At 41.7% G+C, this 25,257-nt stretch overlaps 2 protein-coding genes across 3 annotated transcripts in view; both read left to right on the top strand.

Annotated features, from left to right (window-relative positions):
• Positions 1 to 1,434: 1,434 nt before the first annotated feature.
• LOC110500593 (arf-GAP domain and FG repeat-containing protein 2) lies at positions 1,435 to 19,231 on the top strand. The gene is made up of 13 exons (XM_021578011.3): positions 1,435 to 2,226; positions 5,304 to 5,397; positions 6,779 to 6,894; positions 8,746 to 8,893; positions 13,251 to 13,377; positions 13,612 to 13,716; positions 14,491 to 14,709; positions 15,932 to 16,004; positions 16,274 to 16,317; positions 16,717 to 16,809; positions 17,053 to 17,172; positions 17,730 to 17,800; positions 18,249 to 19,231. Exons 1-13 carry the CDS (start codon positions 2,060 to 2,062, stop codon positions 18,294 to 18,296), a joined length of 1,425 nt encoding a protein of 474 aa, XP_021433686.2. The 5' UTR covers positions 1,435 to 2,059; the 3' UTR covers positions 18,297 to 19,231.
• A 265-nt stretch (positions 19,232 to 19,496) lies between these two features.
• Positions 19,497 to 25,257, top strand: part of LOC110500592 (insulin receptor substrate 1-B) — an 81,426-nt gene continuing 75,665 nt past the window's right edge. For both annotated transcript variants that reach the window (XM_021578010.3, XM_090214654.1), the window contains exon 1: positions 19,497 to 20,853. In XM_021578010.3, the coding sequence (XP_021433685.3) occupies positions 20,505 to 20,853 (349 nt within the window). In that variant the 5' untranslated portion in view covers positions 19,497 to 20,504. The remainder of the gene's footprint in view (positions 20,854 to 25,257) is intronic.

Here is a 25,257-nt window from a genome sequence, read left to right as displayed (position 1 = left end):
TTTGAACTCACAAACTCTTGGTTCACAACATTCCGCACTACACCACCATATCTGTGTCATTTATCAATTTATCTAACTATTCTCTCATCATAGATTTGATTTACTTATTTCAGAAGAAAAAAAACATAGTTGTCTCATGTTGTTGGGGCATATTTTTTTTTTTATGTTACTCTTTAATCAAGAGGTTGTTCAAATCCCAGGTGAGGACAAGTTGAATAATAATTACTGTATAAATGAACATGCACAATGTCAAATATGTAAGTTGAAAACGCTGTATGTTGAAAACAAACATCAGGGGAACGTTACAAATCAAATCAAATGTTATTTGTCACGAGCCAAATATAACAGGTGTAGACCTTACAGTTAAATGATTACTTACAAGCCCTTAACCAACAATGCAGTTTTAAGAATTAAAAACAAACAAACAGGTAACATTACAAAATATTTCTTCCCAATGGTTCAGTCTTTTATGTGTATTCCCAATAACCAGACAATTTGTGATTTATTCGTCTAGTGAGAGTGAATGTAGTTTGGTCAATAGGTTTTTATGTGAGATAATTATGCTTGGTAAGGGCCATATACTCCCTTAATCCCATACCAATGTTTAGAAAGAGGTACAATTTGGGTGGTTAGGGTGTGTATTTTTGTTTGGCAACCTCTTGCAATTAATGAAGATACTTGTACTTTGTCTTGCTGAAGCAAGAAACCATCCAATTAACACCAACACAGCTATTTCAAAACAGAATATTAACAAGTCTACATGTCCTTGAGCAACACGAGATTAGCTCTACCTCAACACAACATACAGTTATATGTAACCAGAGAGGTCTGCATGCCACAGTAGCTAGTCTGTGGTTGAGTGGCCTACACAGACCTATCATTACAGTGGCTGATGATCTAGGTCCATAATTTATGTCTCTCTGCATGGCGCAACACACAGGTACATGAATATAGACACACACATAGACTACACACACACACACACACACACTGAAAAGCTGCTAGATAGTATGCATGCATGCCTACAATGTTTACATCCTACACCGCCATCAGAAAAGCTTGTATGATCAAATGACAGGTGTGTAACAATTGCTGCAGGGACTCACCCAGGCCCATACCACCTGACCTGACTGCACATGGCTCTCGTTTGTAACCAAAAGACATCATTACATTACATGCACTGGCTGATATGCTCTGAGTGTAAAATCTGAAACCAATCTCAAGTGTGAAGGAGGGATTTACTTTGCGTAGGCTATCTATCTTGAATCTGTTTAATTACTACATGTGCGTAATGACGCGTGCGTAAACCCTTTGGCACCTGTATAGTAACCTATCATATATTTACTGTTCTAAATGGATAGGGTTTTATCAGAAATCGATGTGAAGAGTTAACAAATTCAAGACAGCTTAAACATTTTTTTCATTTCAGACGTCATAATGCAATGGGCGTGATATAGTCTCCCCATGACAGGCATTAAATGTGTGTTGCTGTTACTGTGAAAATAAACTCACATCAGACAACTCTCATAAAATAATCTAGTCATATAGAATATAATTTCGTAATTATAATGGTTTATTTTTTCTCTTCCCTGTTGGTTATTTTATTTACCGCTCTATGCTATGTGTGATCCTCTGTCCTTTCCTTAGCTGGCAATCTGGGTTCCAAAAATCTGTCACCATTCCAAAGCGATGCGTCTTCGTATGGCGAGCAGAGAGCGGAGAGAGATATTTAGAGCGAGACATATTTATTTCACCACTGCCGAAGAGAATACCGCAGCTATTAATAAATAAATAACGACGTAGTAAAACTGTTTGACTGTATGACAAGATCTCCTCTGACTTCTGCTAAAGACACGAAATAGCCTGACTCAAGCATGTAATATCGGTCTCAAATCACGTTAATGCGAGCTGCATAAATAATGCGGGTGTGAGTAACATATACTGTAAACGAAGCGAGAAATCAGGGAGGATAGCGGAGGGCCAGTGGTAAGCGGCTCACCACTACGAGCCTGTCGTCTGTGCCAGACCAAAGGCGGGGAGAGCGGGCCGAGACAGCACCATGTCGAACCGAAAACATCGGGACAACCAAGAGATATGCGCCCGCAAGGTCCGGGAGTTGGCCCAGGCTGGAGTAAACAAACACTGCTTCGAGTGCAGTCAACCCGGGGTGACTTACATCGATATCACCGTGGGCTGCTTCGTTTGCACGTCGTGCTCTGGAATGCTGTAAGTATGGATAGCTTCTTCTATAACATGCATATTGCGCATAGGCTATTAGGCTACTTATGCCTACAATTATAATAAAACTATAAAACTAAGCCCATTGCATGCCAACCCGGACTCATGGGTAGACGTAACATAGTAAATGTACATTTGGAATTCTCCAATGAGAATGGTGTTCTCCAATGAGAATGGTGTTCATTTGTGTGTGTCCATTATCCATGTGTATGATATGTTAGGAATAGCAATTTCTACAATAAGTTACCAATTTGCAAAACGAATTATATGTTACGAATTCCAATTTGTTGTGGCTATCGCTAATGTTAGCTAGGCTGCAAATGTTAGTTAGGCTAGGGTTTAGGGCAGGGTTTCCCAAACTCGGTCCTCGGGACCCCAATGGGTGCACGTTTATTTTTTTTTGCACTAGCACTATGCAGATGAATCAAATAATCAATTAATCATCAAGCTGTGTAGTGTTCGGGCAATAACCAAAACATCAACCCCTTGGGGTCCTGAGTACAGAGTTTGAGAAATGCTGGGTTAGAGGTTAAGGTTAGGGTTAGGACTTAAGTTAAAGGGCAGAGATAGGTGTTAGCTAACATGCTAAGTAGTTACAAATTAGCTAAAAAGTAGTAAGTAGTTGCAAAGTTGCTAATTAGATAAAACGCTAAAGTTGGCCGTGATGAGATTTCCACACACAACTTTTGGGTTGATAGAAGTTCCCAGTATACGCCCACCCATCCACCCCGACCATTTACCCAACTTAATAGTTTTCCTTAATTAACCTTCTGTCTTATGTAACCATACCAATCGTAACATAATTTGAGTGTCACCGGGGGCACACTGCACCGGGTGCACACTGCCTGCCCTCCAGGACATCTACAGCACCCGATGTCACAGGGAGGCCAAGAAGATCATCAAGGACCTCAGCCACCCGGGCCACAGCCTGATCAACCCGCTACCATCTAGAAGGCGGAGATAGTACAGGTGCATCAAATCTGGGACGAGACTGAAAAACAACTTCTATCTCCAGTAGGAATGCACAATATTTCAGTAAGCATATCGGAATTGGCCGATATTAGTAAAAATGCCAACATCGGATGTCTAGTTTAACGCCGATGTGCATAACCGATGTCAAAGCTGACGTGCATACCTATCTGACATAGGTAGATGGCGTAATGACGCCACGAAAAATGTAGCTCTACACGTGCTACACAGCATTCCTAACCTAGCCCACAATGTCTGCTCTGTGGATAGCGCAGTCAACAAGTCGAGCAGTCATTTGAAAGAGCAAGAACATTTAAGTGAGGCAACTCAAAGGCGAAATCCATTAATGCCAAGATAATGGAATGAATTACCCTTGACAACCAACCGTTCTCTGTCGTAGATGATGTTGGCTTTCGCAGACTGGTCGAGCACCGGTGCACACTACCAACTACCAAGTTGGACTACCGGAGTTACACAGTATTGTTGAAACTCACATCCATGAGCTACTTGCTATGGGTGTCACTGCTATTAGCTTCACAACTGATATTTGGACCAGCGATGTCAGCCCCATGAGCATTATGAGTCTGACAGCACAGTGGGTCCATGAGGATTTCGTACTGAGGAAAGCCGTATTGCATGCTCAAGAATGCCCTGGTTCTCATACCACTGCTGCCATTTCAATGGCATTTGAGAACATGTTGGAAACTTGGAAACAGGAACACTCCTTTCTCCATTCGAACAACTGACTCGAGAAATAAGCTCAACTGCGTCTGCAGCTGATGTGATACCCTGTCATGGCATTGAAATGCCTGCTCAACAAAAATGCCAACACAGACCGTCGCTTAACTTGGAAAAGTACTCTACTAGAGGCTGTGAACAGGCGATTCGGTGGCATTCTCTCTGAGCCTCTAATTTGCCGCCACCATGCTCGATGCTAGGTACAAGGACCGCTACTTCGATGCAGACAAGAAACAGGGTTTACGTGAAATGTTAGACACAGCTGGACAAGATGTAAACAGACACAGTGACAGTGCGCACCGAGGAAGAGAGGCCACGGACAGACAGAGCTGAAACTTCACTGCTTGACATGTATGATGAAATCCTGGTTGAGACTGAAAAAATGTACAACGAAACAGCAAGTAAGTGAAAGAATTAGGTTTTGATTTTGTTTTACTGGTAATGGGGACATACGTAAATGCCAACAAAATAACTTTTTGGTCAGTGTGTGTTGCAACTATTTAACTGTACTAGAATTCTTAAATTCTTGTATTGTCAGGTATTACTGCACTGTTGGAGCTAGGAACATAAGCACCCGCTACATCCGCGCTACACCTGTGATCTGTTAAATATGTGTATGCGACCAATAAAATGTGATCTGATTTGATTACTATGTTACGTCAGGTCTATGAGACCAGGCTGTGCATGCAGAGAATGATTAACCAGTATGTTGCATCTGCAGATTCAATTTTAGGATGCTGTTACATTTGAGTATTGACAAGAAACTGTAACATGTGTCTCTTCCTCCCCTTGGTGTCCTATGCTACAGTTAATCAGACTACTACATCATTTTCAGGCGAGCCCGTAGTCGCGCTCGTGTTAGGTTTCATTTCGGCATGGCTCCAGGTTTGGCATTCTCTTCCGGCTCATGTATTGTGTTCTGCATGCAGAACATAGCTCAGATCCCCAACAGATTATAGGCTGTGGTTGAGGGACATTTCGCAAGGTTTCACTAATTCGCAGCGGTGAGATTTCAGCACAGGTTTAGAGTCTTGGACAGGCTGTCTCACTCCAAAGAACAGTGAATGAGCACAATATTATGTACTGTTGTGTCAGCCTTCTCTACACTGTATACATTTTCACTATGACAATTTTCACCGTAACAATTCATTTCCACTTTTTCTCACAGTCACCTGTCATTGCATCCATTTGTTTGAACAATTGAAATACCCTCTACAGCCCTTTCCTCTTTTAAATGCTGTATCACAATTGTTCGTCTTTAGCGATTTATGTTGTTATAAATGTGGAGTGCCCCCTTTCACATATCTTACATATATCTTTTATCGGTTTCTCTTTTTCCAATCTCTCTCTTCTCTCAGGAGAGGACTCAACCCTCCCCACAGAGTCAAGTCTATCTCCATGACAACCTTCTCCCAACAGGAAGTGGAGTTTCTGCAAAACCATGGCAATGAGGTGAGTGACAGTCAGGTGGGCTTCTAGGTGGGACTTAACAGTATTACACCTGTATTTCACCCACCTCATTTCAATTCTGGGCATAATGTTCAAATCTTAGCTGGATACTTCAAGATTTCAACAGCAGGAAAAGGTGAACAAAACACGAACAAGAGGCATACTTAGACTCCTAACATTCAGTATTAAATATATACATGTCCCAGGATGAATAGAGCAAGAATAGATTATATAGATATTATAAATAGATATCATAAATGATAAATGTACATCCTTGGGCCGAGTCCGCCACCAGGAGAGGGATTGAGGCCACATGAGATGGATGAATCTATCTCTGTGTAAGGAATAGTTTTTTAATGTGAACTAGACTAAATAAGGCCCAGCTAAAATCTCATCCATCTTTATGAGATAGAAGAGGATGCTTGATGCTTCCCTCTCTTGTACCAGTCACACCAATAGAGTGTAGCACTGTTTGGTGGTTACAGGCTTTTTCTGGAGGGATGTAGGTTCTCTGCCCAATTTGTGCAGTGAATCGGATCGAACATTGCAGTTACCGTACACACAAACCACCTCATCACTGTGTGTGTGTGAGAGAAAGCGAGAGTGTGTGTGTGTGTGTGAGGTGAGAGAGCGTGTCTGCAGTGAAAGGGATCAAACTTTACATTTGCACACAATAATACAATTTAGTTAGAAATGAGTTCATGTGTGCATGAGTGTCTGATTCATTGCACAGATATCAGGTAGAAAAGTCTGGATAGTCCGATTTGGTTAGATTAATGTGTTGATGTTGGTGATTCATAATTAGTCAGTGAGCTACAGTAGTGTCGATCAGAGCATGTGACTCTAGCATGTTAACTAATGTGTTGGTAGGCAGATGTGTCTATTGTTCATTTTCTACATGATTAATTTGGTGTGTGTGTGTACAGAAATGTTAACTACATTTGTGGGGTACAGAAGTCCCCACAAGAATAGTAAACAAACGAAGATTGGACCAACTGGGGACATTTTGTTGGTCCCCACAAGGTCAAATGCTATTTCTAGGGCGTTTAGGGTTAAGGATAGAATTAGTGGTAGGGATAGAATTAGGTTTCAGGTTAGAGTTAGGAGCTAGGGTTAGTTTTAGGGTTAGGAGCTAGGGTTAAAGTTAGGTTTTCGGTTTAAGGTTAGGGTAAGGGTGCTGGTTAGGGTGAGATTCAGGATTAGGTTTAGGATTTTAGGGAAAATAGGATTTTGAATGGGACTGAATTGGGTGTCCCCACAAGGTTAGTTGTACAAGACTGTGTGTGTATGTGTGGTGCCTATTGTTGATGTTCTGCATCATTATTTGTGTGTTTGTGTTTTTCTGTGCGCACGTACGTTTGTCTGCGGCTCTGAACGTGTGTAGGTGGGGAGGAGGACCTGGCTGTGTGTCTTTGAGCCAAATACAGATGCATGCTTCAACACAAGGGACTCACAGAAGCTCAAGGAGTTCCTCCAGGACAAATACGAGAAGAAGAAATGGTGAAAAAAATCAATAAAGATATCTCCATAAAGATATCTACAGTTGAAGTCGGAAGTTTACATAAACCTTAGCCAAATACATTTAAACTCAGTTTTTCACAACTCCTGACATTTAATCCTAGTAAAATTTCCCTGTCTTAGGTCAGTTAGGATCACCACTTTATTTTAAGGATGTGAAATGTCAGAATACTAGTAGAGCGAATTATTTCTTTCATCTTTTATTTCTTTTAACACATTCCCAGTGGGTCAGAAGTTTACATACACTCAATTAGTATTTGGTAGCATTGCCTTTGAATTGGTTAACTTGGGTCAAACGTTTTGGGTAGCCTTCCACAAGCTTCCCACAATAAGTTTTGGCCCATTCCTCCTGACAGAGCCGGTGTAACTGAGTCAGGTTTGAAGGCCTCCTTGCTTGCACACGCTTTTTCAGTTCTGCCCACAAATATTCTATAGGATTGCGGTCAGGGCTTTGTGATGGCCACTCCAATACCTCGACTTTGTTGTCCTCAAGCCATTTTGCCACAACTTTGGAAGTATGCTTGGGGTCATTGTCCATTTGGAAGACCCATTTGAGACCAAGCTTTAACTTCCTGACTGATGTCTTGAGATGTTCCTTCAATATATCCACATAATTTTCCATCCTCATGATGCCATCTATTTTGCGAAGTGCACCAGTCCCTCCTGCAGCAAAGCAAACCCACAACATGATGCTGCCACCCCTGTGCTTCACGGTTGGGATGGTGGTCTTCAGTTTGCAAGCATCCCCCTTTTTCCTCCAAACATAACAATGGTCGTTATGGCCAAACAGTTCCATTTTTGTTTCATCAGACCAGAGGATATTTCTCCATGTGCAGTTGCAAAGCGTAGTCTGGCTTTTCTATGGCGGTTTTGGAGCAGAGGCTCCTTCCTTGCAGAGCAGCCTTTCAGGTTATGTTGATATAGGACTCGTTTTACTGTTGATATAGATACTTTTGTACCTGTGTCCTCCAGCATCTTCACAAGGTCCTTTGCTGTTGGTCTGGGATGGATTTGCACTTTTCGCACCAATGTACGTTCATCTCTAGGAGACAGAACGCGTCTCCTTCCTGAGCGGTATGACGGCTGCGTGGTCCCATGGTGTTTATACTTGCGTACTATTGTTTGTAAAGGTGAACGTGGTACCTTCAGACGTTTGGAAATTGCTCCCAAGGATGAACCAGACTTGTGGAGGTCTACTTTTTTTTCTCTCAGGTCGTGGCTGATTTCTTTTGATTTTCCCATGATGTCAAGCAAAGAGGCACTGAGTTTGAAGGTAGGCCTTGAAATACATCCACAGGTATGCCTCCAATTGACTCAAATGATGTCAATTAGCCTATCAGAAGCTTCTAAAGCCATGACATCATTTTCTGGAATTTTCCAAGCTGTTTAAAGGCACAGTCAACTTAGTGTATTTAAACTTCTGACTCCATGGAATCGTGATACAGTGAATTATAAGTGAAATAATCTGTCTGTAAACAATTGTTTAAAAAATTACTTGTGTCATGCACAAAGTAGATGTCCGAACCGACTTGCGAAACCTATAGTTTGTTAACAGGAAATTTGTAGAGGGGTTGAAAAACGAGTTTTAATGACTCCAACATTAGTGTATGTAAACTTCTGACGTCAACTGTGTATGTCAGACGTACCACCTATTTCAAACTCATCCCAACTCAAAGTTGTACACTGAGTTCAATGTGTTAAATGTCCATTTAAATTATTTTTAGCACAATATATTTACTTACATTGGGAAAATGATTTTTTATTTAGTTTAGTCTCATTGAAATAAAATCTCTTCTTCAAATGTAGTCACAGCAACATGGAACTATTTTTCAGGCATTTTTCGAAGAACAAGAGCCGGAGGGAGGTGGAGGGACCCTGGAGCCCGCCGGGGGTGCAGGCCTTACCCTCCTCTCACGGCCCCCCGCCCGCCCAGGCCCCATCCCACGCCATGCCCCCCTCCGCCAGACCCGTACGCACACTGGTGAGATACATAACTCCTCCGATGGATTGAGGAGATGTGATAGAGGCAGAGGGATATTTCATGGATATAAAGCTTTATTAAATTGAAGGAGAAAGTAAAGAGGAAAGGGGGGAGAGAAAGAGTGAAGAGATGGAGGGAGAGAGAGGAAAAAGAAGTGGAGAAAGAGATAGAAAGCAAGAGAGAGAGAGAGAGGTGTTACTGTGGAGAAGAGTAAGAGTTAGTGAGAGTTGTTACTACGGAGAAGAGTAATAGAGTTAGAAGTGTTACTGTGGAGAAGACTAAAAGTTAGAGGTGTTACTGTGGAGAAGACTAATAGAGTTAATGAGAGGTGTTACTGTGGAGAAGACTAATAGAGTTAGAAGTGTTACTGTGGAGAAGAGTAATAGAGTTAGAAGTGTTACTGTGGAGAAGACTAATAGAGTTAGAGGTGTTACTGTGGAGAAGACTAATAGAGTTAGAAGTGTTACTGTGGAGAAGACTAATAGAGTTAGAGGTGTTACTGTGGAGAAGACTAATAGAGTGAGAGGTGTTACTGTGGAGAAGAGTAATAGAGTTAGAAGTGTTACTGTGGAGAAGAGTAATAGAGTTAGTGAGAGGTGTTACTGTGGAGAAGAGTAATAGAGTTAGTGAGAGGTGTTACTGTGGAGAAGACTAATAGAGTTAGAGGTGTTACTGTGGAGAAGACTAATAGAGTGAGAGGTGTTACTGTGGAGAAGAGTAATAGAGTTAATGAGAGGTGTTACTGTGGAGAAGAGTAATAGAGTTCGTGAGAGGTGTTACTGTGGAGAAGACTAATAGAGTTAGTGAGAGGTGTTACTGTGGAGAAGAGTAATAGAGTTAGAAGTGTTACTGTGGAGAAGAGTAATGGAGTTAGTGAGAGGTGTTACTGTGGAGAAGAGTAATAGAGTTCGTGAGAGGTGTTACTGTGGAGAAGACTAATAGAGTTAGAAGTGTTACTGTGGAGAAGACTAATAGAGTTAGAGGTGTTACTGTGGAGAAGAGTAATAGAGTTAGAGGTGTTACTGTGGAGAAGAGTAATAGAGTTAGAAGTGTTACTGTGGAGAAGAGTAATAGAGTTAGAGGTGTTACTGTGGAGAAGACTAATAGAGTTAGAAGTGTTACTGTGGATAAGAGTAATAGAGTTAGAGGTGTTACTGTGGAGAAGACTAATAGAGTTAGAAGTGTTACTGTGGAGAAGAGTAATAGAGTTAGAAGTGTTACTGTGGAGAAGAGTAATAGAGTTAGTGAGAGGTGTTACTGTGGAGAAGAGTAATAGAGTTAGTGAGAGGTGTTACTGTGGAGAAGACTAATAGAGTTAGAAGTGTTACTGTGGAGAAGACTAATAGAGTTAGAGGTGTTACTGTGGAGAAGAGTAATAGAGTTAGAGGTGTTACTGTGGAGAAGACTAATAGTTAGAGGTGTTACTGTGGAGAAGAGTAATAGAGTTAGAAGTGTTACTGTGGAGAAGAGTAATAGAGTTAGAGGTGTTACTGTGGAGAAGACTAATAGAGTTAGAAGTGTTACTGTGGAGAAGAGTAATAGAGTGAGAGGTGTTACTGTGGAGAAGACTAATAGTTAGAGGTGTTACTGTGGAGAAGAGTAATAGAGTTAGAAGTGTTACTGTGGAGAAGAGTAATAGAGTTAGAGGTGTTACTGTGGAGAAGACTAATAGAGTTAGAAGTGTTACTGTGGAGAAGAGTAATAGAGTTAGAGGTGTTACTGTGGAGAAGACTAATAGAGTTAGAAGTGTTACTGTGGAGAAGAGTAATAGAGTGAGAGGTGTTACTGTGGAGAAGACTAATAGAGTTAGTGAGAGGTGTTACTGTGGAGAAGAGTAATAGAGTTAGTGAGAGGTGTTACTGTGGAGAAGAGTAATAGAGTTAGTGAGAGGTGTTACTGTGGAGAAGAGTAATAGAGTTAGAAGTGTTACTGTGGAGAAGACTAATAGAGTTAGAGGTGTTACTGTGGAGAAGACTAATAGAGTTAGAAGTGTTACTGTGGAGAACAGTAATAGAGTTAATGAGAGGTGTTACTGTGGAGAAGAGTAATAGAGTTAGAAGTGTTACTGTGGAGAAGAGTAATAGAGTTAGAAGTGTTACTGTGGAGAAGAGTAATAGAGTTAGTGAGAGGTGTTACTGTGGAGAAGAGTAATAGAGTTAGTGAGAGGTGTTACTGTGGAGAAGACTAATAGAGTTAGAAGTGTTACTGTGGAGAAGACTAATAGAGTTAGAGGTGTTACTGTGGAGAAGAGTAATAGAGTTAGAGGTGTTACTGTGGAGAAGACTAATAGTTAGAGGTGTTACTGTGGAGAAGAGTAATAGAGTTAGAAGTGTTACTGTGGAGAAGAGTAATAGAGTTAGAGGTGTTACTGTGGAGAAGACTAATAGAGTTAGAAGTGTTACTGTGGAGAAGAGTAATAGAGTGAGAGGTGTTACTGTGGAGAAGACTAATAGAGTTAGAAGTGTTACTGTGGATAAGAGTAATAGAGTTAGAGGTGTTACTGTGGAGAAGACTAATAGAGTTAGAAGTGTTACTGTGGAGAAGAGTAATAGAGTGAGAGGTGTTACTGTGGAGAAGACTAATAGAGTTAGTGAGAGGTGTTACTGTGGAGAAGAGTAATAGAGTTAGTGAGAGGTGTTACTGTGGAGAAGAGTAATAGAGTTAGAAGTGTTACTGTGGAGAAGACTAATAGAGTTAGAGGTGTTACTGTGGAGAAGACTAATAGAGTTAGAAGTGTTACTGTGGAGAAGGGTAATAGAGTTAATGAGAGGTGTTACTGTGGAGAAGAGTAATAGAGTTAGTGAGAGGTGTTACTGTGGAGAAGACTAATAGAGTTAGTGAGAGGTGTTACTGTGGAGAAGAGTAATAGAGTTAGAAGTGTTACTGTGTAGAAGAGTAATAGAGTTAGTGAGAGGTGTTACTGTGGAGAAGAGTAATAGAGTTAGAAGTGTTACTGTGGAGAAGAGTAATAGAGTTAGAGGTGTTACTGTGGAGAAGAGTAATAGAGTGAGAGGTGTTACTGTGGAGAAGACTAATAGAGTTAGAGGTGTTACTGTGGAGAAGACTAATAGAGTGAGAGGTGTTACTGTGTAGAAGAGTAATAGAGTTAGAAGCGTTACTGTGGAGAAGACTAATAGAGTTAGTGAGAGGTGTTACTGTGGAGAAGAGTAATAGAGTGAGAGGTGTTACTGTGGAGAAGAGTAATAGAGTTAGTGAGAGGTGTTACTGTGGAGAAGACTAATAGAGTTAGAGGTGTTACTGTGGAGAAGAGTAATAGAGTTAGAAGTGTTACTGTGTAGAAGAGTAATAGAGTTAGTGAGAGGTGTTACTGTGGAGAAGAGTAATAGAGTTAGAAGTGTTACTGTGGAGAAGAGTAATAGAGTTAGAAGTGTTACTGTGGAGAAGAGTAATAGAGTTAGAGGCGTTACTGTGGAGAAGAGTAATAGAGTGAGAGGTGTTACTGTGGAGAAGACTAATAGAGTTAGAGGTGTTACTGTGGAGAAGACTAATAGAGTTAGAAGTGTTACTGTGGAGAAGAGTAATAGAGTTAGAAGTGTTACTGTGTAGAAGAGTAATAGAGTTAGAAGTGTTACTGTGGAGAAGAGTAATAGAGTTAGAGGTGTTACTGTGGAGAAGAGTAATAGAGTTAGAGGTGTTACTGTGGAGAAGACTAATAGAGTGAGAGGTGTTACTGTGTAGAAGAGTAATAGAGTTAGAAGTGTTACTGTGGAGAAGACTAATAGAGTGAGAGGTGTTACTGTGGAGAAGACTAATAGAGTTAGAGGTGTTACTGTGGAGAAGACTAATAGAGTGAGAGGTGTTACTGTGGAGAAGACTAATAGAGTTAGAGGTGTTACTGTGGAGAAGACTAATAGAGTTAGAAGTGTTACTGTGGAGAAGACTAATAGAGTTAGAGGTGTTACTGTGGAGAAGACTAATAGAGTGAGAGGTGTTACTGTGGAGAAGACTAATAGAGTTAGAGGTGTTACTGTGGAGAAGACTAATAGAGTTAGAAGTGTTACTGTGGAGAAGACTAATAGAGTTAGAGGTGTTACTGTGGAGAAGACTAATAGAGTGAGAGGTGTTACTGTGTAGAAGAGTAATTGAGTTAGAAGTGTTACTGTGGAGAAGAGTAATAGAGTTAGAGAGAGGTGAATACTGTAACTGAATACTGTACCGACAGAGATCCAATGACACAGAGAGACATAGACAGATGACCAAAGAGAACCCACACCAGGTCATTTTCACAGCAAAGATAAAGGGGTGAATAACAGATGAAGGGTTAAATGAGGATAATGTAACACAGAGGAGAAATACATCCACCCACTGTTTGCCCCCCGTCTCCCCTCTCCTCCAGTCCCAGTCCCAGCTCTCGTCCTGGGGGGACAGAGTCCCCACCATCTCCCCTGCGGACATGAGGGCTGATGTGTTTACCGCCCGTGCTCCCTCACGCTCCCAGAGCTTTAGAGACCCCTCAATGAAAGGTAGAACTGTTCACATTCTTTTTTGGTACCGTGAGTAATGGAACCTGAGGCAACATTGTTTGATGCCTGTTTCTTCTTTCTCTTTCCACCTCTCTCTATCGTTATGTCTGTTTCTTTCTCTTTCTTTCTGTTTCTCTCCTTGCCAATCTCTCTGTCCTTCTCTCTACCGCTCTCTCTCTCTCTCTCTGTATGTCGCTCACTCACTCTCTCTCACCCTCTCTCTCTCGCTCTCAGAGTCTCTACTGAGAGGTATAGAGAGACAACGTCCAGGCTCTCTGTCTTCAACGATGGGACCCCATAGCCACGCCCCCTCCTTTCCTGCCCTCCCTCGACCCTCAGGTAAAGACCACACCCTCCTCTACTTAAATATCTCTCCTTTTCTCTCTCAACTTTTACCTCGTTAGCCAGTAGCACTTCCAAAAACAACTTCACTTTAGTTTTTTTTTGTACCTTTATTTAACTAGGCAGGTATGGCACTAACCCGTACAGCAATTGATTGTGTCCTGAACGTTTATTCAGAGGTATAGAACAAAACAGAAGAATATAGCCTTGGTGGGAGTGCATACTCGCCAGTAGTCCTGTACCCTTCTGCTATTAATTCTGATTAGTCCGTTTCTCCCTTCAAAGTTTCCAATCGGAGAACTGGCCAGGTCAAGCAGAGACACACTGTACCCTGAGATAGATAGAAAGAGAGAAATAACACGAATAAAACTATTTTTTAGAGAGTGGACAATACCCGATTCAACAGGGGCCCAATGGTATTTCACAGCTCAGAAGTATGCTATGATTCTGTCCAGGACAGATCCCATCTAGGAACACATTCAACTCCTGGCTGCTAATACATGTAGCATGCTATACGTTTGTGCAAAGCTAGGATTTCCCCAATAATCCATTGAGGTTCTATTTGCTATCTTGTTTTATTGAGGCTATTGGATGGTCAAGTCACATGGAAAAACATGCATGGGTTGCGTCTGAAATGGCACCCTATTGCCTATATAGTGCACTACTTTGCAGGCCCTGGTCAAATGCAGTGCACTATATAGGGAATTGGGTGCCATCTCGGACTCACCCCCAGCCTTCCTTATCTCGGCCATCTTTGTTTGGTCCTCTCAGGTCGCACAGTGTCCTCCTCGGGGGGCTTAGCCCCCTTCAGGGCCTTCCCTAAGTCTCTGAGTGTGGATTTTGGGGGGCTCAGCCAGCAGCAGAGTCACAGTGCCCTCAGCATCACCCCCCCAGCCCCCGGCCCAAACACACACACAAACCACCAGGACCGCTACGCTGCCCTGTCCCAACTAAACAGTGTCTTCTCTGACACGTCGCCTGGACCTACAGGTAAGGGTAGAAGGAGTGTGTGTGTGGGGTGGGAGGGGGTGGGTGGTGTGTGTGTGTGTGTGTGTGTGTGTACACATTTTACTATACTCGTGAGTACCAGAAGTCCTCACAAGAATAGTACACCAAAAAAAATTCAGAGAAGTGAGGACATTTTGCCGGTCCTCACTCGTAAAAATGCTATTTTAGGCTTAGGGGTTAGGTTTAGGATTATGGTAAAGTTTAGGGGTTAGGTAATATAGGATTTTGAATCTCCCAAAATACCTCACAAGTATAGTAAGGCATAGTTGTTTGTGTGTGTGTGTGTGACTAAGTGAGTGAGATTATTGTCAGCTACATTGCATAATGCCTTACTCTAAATGTCAAGGTTTTACTAAGTGAATGACCCCATTGTGTTTTCTGCACTCAATACTAAACCGTTGGGTTGTTACAAAACAACCTTGGGAATATGTTCCAGTTTGGATTTAGCAATGCTACTAGCTGCTAACTAATGAGAACATAAATGTGCAGGACCAATGCCTTAGGCATGTTTGAACATATATCATTGTTTTATTTCCATGATTCAATACATAATATCTCTCCCCTGGGCAATAATATACTGTAGGTAGATTTATGTGTAGTTTCTTTTGATTAATATAGCATTGAGCATTGAACTTTTTTCTTTTTTACACTGCACAGTCAATAGTTATATCTTGACCAATCACACACTGAGAGTGGAAATCTTGCACCCTATGTCAAATCAAATCAATTACATGTGATCTCTCAAATTAGCCCCCAGCTGAGCCCTGTGCTTGTAGACTGGGTGGCTGACGACATTAGGAGGCTAATTTGATTCAGAGAGGTCTGATAGCTAGCAACGATGACAAGAAGCTGCCATGTGGGGAATTGTATGTGGCTTGTTTCAGCTCGTTGTAGCTTTTTTTTATTGATACCATGTCTTGTTTTGAGGTGTTGTGACTCATGTCATGTCTATGCTAATATTGGCTAAAATGTTCTAGCTAGCTAACCAACAACTGTAATGATGAATTTGAGGGACAAGTGCTCATTGTGCAAATGTATTTATGTTTTCAATAAACATTTGTAGACAATATATAGTTTACATGTCAACAATCTAAGCCAACCCTGTCTGTTTTTCCCCATAGTTGTGCATGCATCAGTTTTGTTGTTAAGCCTAGAAAACCAACCCGTCTATGGTTCGTCTATTTTTTTGAATGTGTGTTTTCAGCACCCCCCGGTGGACTACCCCAGTATAGCACCCTATTTGGGAACCGCCTGTCCTCCAGTTCCACTCCTGCCAGGTAATGAATGCACTGTCAAGCAAATACACTTAACATTCCTATTTAATGCATCGAAGAAGTGTAGTCTGTTAAAGTGCACCAATCCCGGTACAAATACATCGTTTTATTTGCTCAGGATATCTGCATGCCCTTGGTTTAGTAATTCATGACAGGCCGACATCATAGCTGGAGGCAACTGCAATATTAAATTGACTTGTTTTTAATGTTCATGCATGTAATAATATATAGTTGGTCTTAACTCTTTCCTCTTCTTTTCCGACTTTCTTCAGCTCTCCAGGCGTGGATGCTGTGTCGGGATCTCAAACATTTGCAAGTAGGCAGTGTTACAAAAAATATGAATCAATCATGGAGGCAGGGGCGCAACTTTTGTTTTACAAGTAGGGGGGGACATCTTTTTTTATTTTTTTACCTATCGGTTAAACACTCCAAACAGCCTACCCGACAGCCTACCGGTCCTAAAGCACACCATTGCCTTGTTTTGTATCACATTCGCATGATAAACCTGGCGGGGACAAAAATGCAATTTCAGAACGCCCCCCACCCCCCCCGTCCCCAGTGAAAGTTGCGCCCCTGCATGCAGGTGAATATTTTTCATGAAAGACTTTGAAAGGCTTGAACATATCCATGAACTATTGTCTCTCTCTGTCTCTCTCTCTCTCTCTCTCTCTCTCTCTCGCTATCCTTGTCTCTGTCTCCTACCTCCATGTCTCAGGCTTCCCCAACCCGTTCAACTCCAGTTCCAGCTCTCAGCAGCAGCAGCCTGCCCTGTCCCCCAGTAACCCATTCAACAGGTCCACCTCAGGAGGTAAGCTGCCAGCAGAGCACTGCTTATTCAGCCTGGGGGCAAAGGTCAAGAATGTACAGTAACAGGGGTAACTGTATATAAGTAATTTATAGACAGTCTTCATTAGCTAATAGTTCGTGTAGTTTAGAAATAACTAACAAACAGTTATATTGGATATTTGGGACCCCTGGATTCTTGGTTTATTGTAATATTTCAATGAACTGTGTGTGACTTAACACCCTTATGTTCTGTTTCCCTATGCAGGTGACTCCAGTGGGTTCGTCAGCTCTCCAACCTCAGTGTTCCCTCCGTCCGCCACCTTCCCAACTCCGGCTACCCAGAATGCATTTCCACACAAGCATGCCAACAACCAGGAAGCCAATGGCAAGTATAAGTCTATTATAATTCTCATGCTATTTTTTTATATTCTCGACAAAATAATGTTGAGAATTTTCTCCAACTGTATAGGATAAGAGCACACAAAAAGTGTTTACCATTTGGTGTTATATATATATATATATATATATATATATATATATACAAAGTACAGTACATGCTTTGCCAAGAAACAAAACAGTTCATCACTGCAGTGCTGCGTGGATGTGTTCTCTGGCTGGGCTGCAGCAGCATACCATGTCATCTGTTATGTATGGGGTTTGGCCTGTGATCAAAACCAACACGGCCTCCTCAAACCCTAAGAGGCGCCAACATCATAGCTAATGATGATCACAGCGTCTTCTCCCATGCTTACATAATACCAACTCAGTCCCCAAATATAGAGTTAGAACCCATGGAATTAGAATGAGTGAAACGTCCATGGTCTGAGGGGTGTTGTCTATTCCAGTAATTATTCTATGTTCTATGTTTGTCAGACTAGTATTGGATGTATTAGTCTTCGATCCTAATGTATCTCTGATTTTGGGGTGTTGTTGGGTTTGTAGGTTTTGCCTCTTTCCCTGCATCGGACTCTCAACCCAAAGTTCCTCGTCCAATGTCAGTGAACCCATTCACTGTGAGTACCACACCACACTACAGCAACACTACAATAAGCATTGAGTGTACTTCAATAGATTTGCCCAGTTTGTTGGGGATTTGGACTGCAAGCTGCTTAATTCTTATGCTAATGCTTCATTCAAAGGGCATTGGAGGGCTTTTCTGGTGATGTAGATGTACAGCAGGAACTCACCATCTCCCTCCCTCTCTCTCCATCTCTCCTCACCCTCTCTCTTTCTATCCCTCTCTCTCCATCTCTCCTCACCCTCTCTCTTTCTATCTCTCCCTCTCCATCTCTCCCACCCTCACCCTTTCCCTCTTTCCATATCTCTCCCACCCTCTTTCTTTCCATATCTCCCTTACCCTTTCCCTGTCTTTCCATCTCTCCCACCCTCTCTCTTTCCATATCTCCCTCACCCTTTCCCTGTCTTTCCATCTCTCCCTCCCTCTCTCTTGCCATCTCTCAGGGGAATGTTTACCCGAGTAGAGGAACGTCGCGAAACCCTTTCATCTGATACCGGCGCCCCGGCTACCCCCCAACCACCCCTGGGCACATGAAGACCAGTGAACTTTAGGAGCTGCTGCCATTTCAATGCCTCTAGAGTATTTTCGCCTTCAGAGAGAGGGGAAACATTCATGCAGGCTCCTCTCCCCTCTGTGTGTGTGTGTGTGTGTGTGTGTGTGTGTGTGTACAGTAATGTTGATCCGTTGAAATAACGCGTACAAGTGTGTGTGTGACCATATTAAAGGTGTTTGTATGACAATAGAATCCACCTCAGGGCTCAGTGGGTGCCATCAACAAGACACACACACACACTTCGCTGTTTCTCCCATGTCCCGCTTTTGTGCAACAACAGTCCCCTTCTTAAAACAGTACGCCAAATCATCACATTCGGCTTGCTTTTTGGAGCCACCTCTGAAGACGACCTTCAGAAACTAGCCAGTCCAGTCAGTCAGTGTGTATCAAGTTACAGAAGGCTATGAAAGCTGAACATGATGACGAGCAAAAAATGATGACAAGCAAAGCAGTTTTTTTCCCTTTAGTGATGGTTATGGCAGCCTTAACATAACATCCTCCTAATGCATGTAGATAGGAGGACATTACAGACAAGCCTGTCTTTCCCCCCCATGTGCTGTGTGTATGTATGTGGAAAACACGTTTGTGTCGTTTTATGTCCATTTTTGTCTTGAGTAAATCATTTGTGTTTCAGTCTCAGGCTGCATGCGCTTGGAGGGCTTCAAGAGGAGATGGATACTGTTGAATGTAAAAAGCTATTTTCAAAACAAAACTGTTTTATTTCTCCTTGTAATGGACCAAATATTTGTTATTTTGGGTGAAAATATGGAGATGAAATTGATCTCTTGCAAACAAAAGAAAGAGTTCTATTGAGAAAGTGTTTGTAATGATGTGTCCATGTTCATAAATTCAAAAATTTATTGCGTCTTTAAACAGTGTCTAGTTCTTTATTCAGTGTGTGAGAGAGAAAATATTGCATAATATGTAACTTGTAACAAACTATTTGGATAATCAAATATTTACCCAAGTAATTGCTTCCGTTGGCTTTCAGCCAATTATGGATAGCCTATTTAAAAACTTCCCTATTGACAACTTGATATAGGTCAATTCAACCACTAGGCGGCGTATGTTGCACAGTTTTCTAGCCTTGTCCATGAGGTGGCATATACGCTGAGTGTACAAAAGATTAAGAACACCTGCTCTTTCCATGATATGGACTGACCAGGCGAAAGCTTTGATACCTTATTGATGTCACTTGTTAAATGCACTTCAATCAGTGTAGGCGAAAGGGAGGATACAGGGTAAAGAAGGATTTGTAAGCCTTGAGACATGGATTGTGTATGTGAGCCATTCAAAAGACTTAAGTGCCTTTTCTAGTAAAGGTGCCAGTCGCGCCGGTTTGAGTGTGTCAAGAACTGCATCGATACAGGGGTTTGGTCCACCACCCAAACGACAACTTGACACAGCTGTGGGAAGCATTGATTGAATCACGTAATTATGCCTACACAATGTCAATTTTTTTCCCACTACAATTAAATCGATCGCACTAACCGCTGTAACGGGGTTCAACTGAAAAGTATAAACAAGCCAATGGTACCATCATCGGGGTGCAATTTGATGAGGGTTGCATTTCTGGTTATAAAATGTCTCAATCGTGCAGCACATCAAATGATCTTCAAAATAGCGTTGCAAGTTTCACAATATTGGCTGAAGCGCATAGGCATTCTTATAAGAACGAAACGTCATATGAAATTTGATTCAAGTTCGCACATGAACTCAATGCTCTCTCTCTCTCTCTCTCTGTATACTGTCTCTCGCCCTCTTCTGTCACTACGGACAAGCGTTGACTGACAGCTTTCCACAGTAGCTCCACGCCATAGAGGGGACAGGAGGGGAGAGGGCAGCAGTTGCAGCGAAGTATTCAGTACACTGCTGCCAAGCAATACAGTAAATGGATTAAAGCACTCCGCAAGCTAAATAGTAGTAGCAGACACACTACTGCAAAGAGAAAGGAAAGGTAATATTTAGTATATATTTTAAAATACTGGACTGGACTAGAGGACCTCTCTCCCTTGCATACACGTGTTAAAGGGAGGGAGGGGGACGCGACTGAATTATGTTTGAATTATCTAGCTAGCGAAAATATTTTTGCTGTCATTGAATAGAAGTTTAGGTTGTAGTTGAGAAAAACAAGAACTCGAGCGCGATGGAGTGCCAACCACCCGACCCGCAAAGCTACGAGGACGTTCGAAAGAACGGCTACCTCCGCAAGCAGAAATCCATGCACCGGCGATACTTCGTCCTCCGGACGGCCTCGGAGAGGGGTCCGGCCCGGCTCGAATACTACGAGAGCGAGAAGAAATTCCGCGGAAAAACACCCGTCCCAAAGAAAGCCCTGGTGCTGGAGACGTGTTTCAACATCAATAAGCGGGCTGATGCGAAGAACAAGCACATGATAGTGCTGTACACCCGAGCGGAGAGCTTTGCCATCGCGGCAGAAAACGAGGCGGACCAGGACGAATGGTATCAGGCCATGGTGGAGCTGCAATGCAAAAGTAAGTAAACATATATAGCTAGCAAACTACAGCGAGCTCTGACTGCAACCCGAGCTCTATATGGCTGCCAAACGTTAGCAAAGTGGCCACAGTATTATCTGAACGTGGCAATGTAGCCCACTGCAGCAAATGCTGAAATGCAACTTATAAATTCAACACGTGCTCGTTTTAAAATATGGTTCATAGTTATTATTTTTGAATGACATCCAGGAGTATGTATATGGTTCTCAATGGGAGTAATTTCACATTGCATGTCAGCAGCGAGGGGTTTCCCACTATTTACTACCAGCGCTGTTTTGCAAATGTCGGTCCCGATTTGATCATAATATTTTGAGGCATGCTCTGAAACAGACGGTGGTGTCAAAATATGTTCAAATTACAATGTGCGGTTACTGTATTTAATATGAAATGCTGCCTATGGACCATTTAAATATTATGCAAAATTACAGTTCATACTTCTTTGCATAATAATTATTTGCCAAGGCACACCAAAAACTACACCTCATATTCCAAGTTGCCATGTGTGCTTATCATTGACACCACCCTGAGAACATAGCTACGTTATCATACTTTTCTTACTACCACAGATGGTCTACTTGCTTCAGAAGTTCAGAGGTGGACAAAGAGCTAGTGGTCTGTACAGCGTTTTGAGAAGGGAAAAACAAGTCGTTTAATTAAAATGTTGCCAGTATCAAGAGTAGTCTTAGCTAACAGATTGTAACGTCTAATGTGATGCTCAATTAGCCTTTACAGTTGGGTACTGCAGCGATGTTTCAGCCATTGTAAGCCGGGTCGCCTAAATCCAAACATTGAAACATTAATTTTTTTACTTTGTACGAATGGGATGGAAACACGCTTTCAGCGTAACCAGATATAACGTATGCAAAGAAAATAATGGATGTGTATATATATATATATATCTCTTTTTGAGAACTAACAATTACCAAAATAAAAGCTAGACAGTTGTGGAGAATTAAATTCACAAAACAATTGTTTTAGCAGAATTCATTTTGTTATTATGTTTGAGCAAAAGAACACAGCATTTTCCATAGCAAAAGGCATATCATTGCAGGAAACTAGCTTTAAAACAGCAACATTTTCTCTCAAATCCATTGTAGAATCACAGGAAATTAGCTTTAAAATTGCAACAATTGCTCTCAGCTGCATGGAAAAATGTTTAGAATTGCAGAAATGTAGCTTTAAAACTGTAACATTTGTATCTCAGCTCCATGGAGAAATTTGTTTAAAAAAAAATGCACAATTGTCTCTAGTGTCAGGATGGGGACCTCAATGTAGCCTCATGATGATTGACTGTGCTCATTGCCACGCCCCCCTGCCACTCTCACCACCTAAGCCCCTTTCTGATCCAGAAAAATCCCTGTACTATTTGGCATAGCACAGAGAATTTTTGACCTACCTTCCAAACTTGGAAGACATACAGTGCATTCAGAAAGTATTCACACCCTTGACTTTTTCCACATTTGTTTTGTTACAGCCTTACTCAAAAAAGTATTATTTTTTTTTATAAAAAAAAAGAATTCCTCCAATCTACACACAATACCCCATAATAACAAAGCAAAAATAGTTTTTGGAAATGTTTATAAAAAACAGATATCACATTTACATAAGTATTCAGATCCTATACTCAGTACTTTGGCAATTACTGCCTCAAGTCTTCTTGGGTATGACACGATAAGCTTGGCTTTTGGGGAGTTTCTCCCATTTATCTCTGTAGATCCTCTCAAGCTCTGTCAGGTTCGATGGGGAGCGTTGCTGCATAGCTATTTTCAGGTCTGGGCTCTGGCTGGGCCACTCAAGGACATTCAGAGACTTGTTCCGAAGCCACTCCGGCATTGACTTGGCTGTGTGCTTAGGGTTGTTGTCCTGTTGGAAGGAGAACTTTCTCCCCAGTCTGAGGTCCTGAGCGCTCTGGAGCATGTTTTCATCAAGGATCTCTCAAATAAAATCAAATTTTGTTGTTCACATTCACATGGTTAGCAGATGTAATTGTGAGTGTAGTGAAATGCATGTGTGTTTAGTTCCAGCAGTGCAGCAATATCTAACCAGTAATATCGAACAATTCCACAAGAAATGGAATGAGAATATATAAATATGGATGAGCAATGACAGAGCGGCATAGGCTAAGATGCAAAAGATAGTATATGAGATGAGTAATGCAAGATATGTAAACATTATTAAGGTGGCATTAAATTGACTAGTGTTCCATTTATTAAAGTGGCCAATGATTTTAAGTCTGTATGTAGGCAGCAGCGTCTGTGCTAGTTATAGCTGTTTAACAGTCTGCTGGCCTTTCTTGACATTTCTTCTGTCACAACAATTCATTGATACGTATGCTATGATGCTGGTAAAGTTGACTCGCGCACCTACAGTGCTGATCATAAAAAAAACTAGCTAGCTCCTGGATGCAAACAATGTGCTTCCCCAAAAACATAGCAAAACGACAATCTGTTTCAGTAGCTATAGTTAGCTTGCTAACTATATAGCTAGGTGTCATCATAAAAAATATCCATAATTTATAAGACAGTTCTTATTTGATTAATGGTGGTCAGACCTATCTTAGTGACGCTAGCCACAATGAGGATAAGCCACAATAGTGGACTTTGCGGTTAACCTTCAAAATAAAAGTATGGCATCATTTTACAATGTTGCATTCATTTGCATCATTGTCAGTGACATACTTTTATGTAGAAGGCAAATTGCATTATTCCACTAGTGCCTAATCCTTATTGTGGGTGCCTAATCCTTATTGTGGCTAGCTTCACAACACATAACCCTGTCCGTTCGAGCCTCACTAGCCAGATGAAGCTAGCTGGCTTCTTATAACGTTAGCTTTAGGCAACAGGGTTAAGTAGCTGGCTAGCTATTTATTTTCATGAACTGAAGTTCAATTTCAATAGGCGAACAACAAGTGGCAACCAAGCTAAATCATTGCTAAGAATAATGAAAATGACTGCAGTTTGTACTGGTCATTGTTTTCAGGCTGGTTGTATTGGTGCTAGCTAGGTACCAAGCTAAAGCTAGCTACCCCAGTAGTTGCGGTCGAACAAATTATGCTTTATTACCAACGCGGTATTGTAAACACATCGTTCGTGTCTGGGGTTAGCTTGTTTGCAGACTTTTTTGTACAGCTTGACAGTGCTACTGTATCTTTTTTGACACGAACTAAACGGCATTCCATAGAATATATGTCGTGAAGCTAATAGCAGTGATGCTAATACTGTGTAACTCCGGTAGGGCAACATCGGAAAAATAGCGCACTTGGTAGTGTTAACCGGTGCTCGACCAGTTGGCGAAAGCCAACATCACCCATGACAGAGAACGGTTGATTGTCAAGGGCAATGAATTCCAATCTTTTGGATTTAATGGATTTCACCTTTGAGTTGTTTTGCTGAAATGTTACTCTTTCAAATGATTGCTGGACTTGTTGACTGCTCGATCCACACAGCAGACATTGTGGACTAGTTTAGGAATGCTGTGTTGCATGTATAGCGCATCATTTTGGGTGGTGTCATTACGTCGTGTACCTTCGTTATATAGGTATGCACGTCAGCTTTGACATCGGTTTTGCACATCGGTCTTAAACTAGACATCTGCTGATACTGCTGTTGGCATTTTTAGCTAATATCAGCCGATTCCTATATGTTCACCGATTTTATATTGTGCATCCCTATTTTTAAATGTTTCACTTTTTTTATTTTGTTGACATTCACTGAGGAGGATGGTTCTCTTCCTCCTCTGAGGAGCCTCCACTGGTGGACACCCACCTGTCTCAATCAGTGAAATAATATTTGAAATAGACAAAATGGACATAAATTCAAACAAACCCCCTGCGACTAGACATTGAAGTTTAGAAAACATATACACTACATGGGCAAAAGTATGTGGACACTCCTTCAAATTAGTGGATTCGCCGATTTCAGCCCCACCCATTGCTGACAGGTGTATAAAATCGAGCAGACAGCCTTGCAATCTCCATACAAACATTGGCAGAAGAATGGCCTTACTGAAGAGCTCAGTGACTTTCAACGTGGCACAATCATAGGATGCCACCTTTCCAACAAGTCAGCTCGTCAAATTTCTGCCCTGCTATAGCTGCCCTGGTCAACTGTAAGTGCTGTTATTATTGTGAAATGGAAACGTCTAGGAGCAACAATGGCTCAGCTATGAAGTGGTAGGCCACACAAGCTCACAGAACGGGACCACCAAGTGCGGAAGTGTGTAGCGTGTAAAAATCGTCTGTCCTCGGTTGCAACACTTACTACAGAGTTCCAAACTACCTCTGGATGCAAATTCAGCACAATAACTGTTCGTCGGGAGCTTCATGAAATGGGCTTCCATGGCAGAGCAGCCGCACACAAGCCTATGATCACCATGCGCAATGCC

Source organism: Oncorhynchus mykiss, chromosome 21 (genome assembly GCF_057628025.1).
Source record: "Oncorhynchus mykiss isolate SJ-2025 chromosome 21, ASM5762802v1, whole genome shotgun sequence".
Taxonomy (NCBI): Eukaryota; Metazoa; Chordata; class Actinopteri; order Salmoniformes; family Salmonidae; genus Oncorhynchus; species Oncorhynchus mykiss.
Note: the sequence above shows the minus strand (reverse complement) of the source record. Positions and strands in the feature narration are given on the sequence as shown.

Coding starts and splice junctions, on each gene's coding strand:
- LOC110500593 (XM_021578011.3), top strand. CDS start 2,060: ATGTCGAACCGAAAACATCGGGACAACCAAGAGATATGCGCCCGCAAG. Junction 8,894..13,250: donor CCAGACCCGTACGCACACTG/GTGAGATACATA, acceptor CCTCTCCTCCAG/TCCCAGTCCCAGCTCTCGTC. Junction 13,717..14,490: donor TGCCCTCCCTCGACCCTCAG/GTAAAGACCACA, acceptor TGGTCCTCTCAG/GTCGCACAGTGTCCTCCTCG.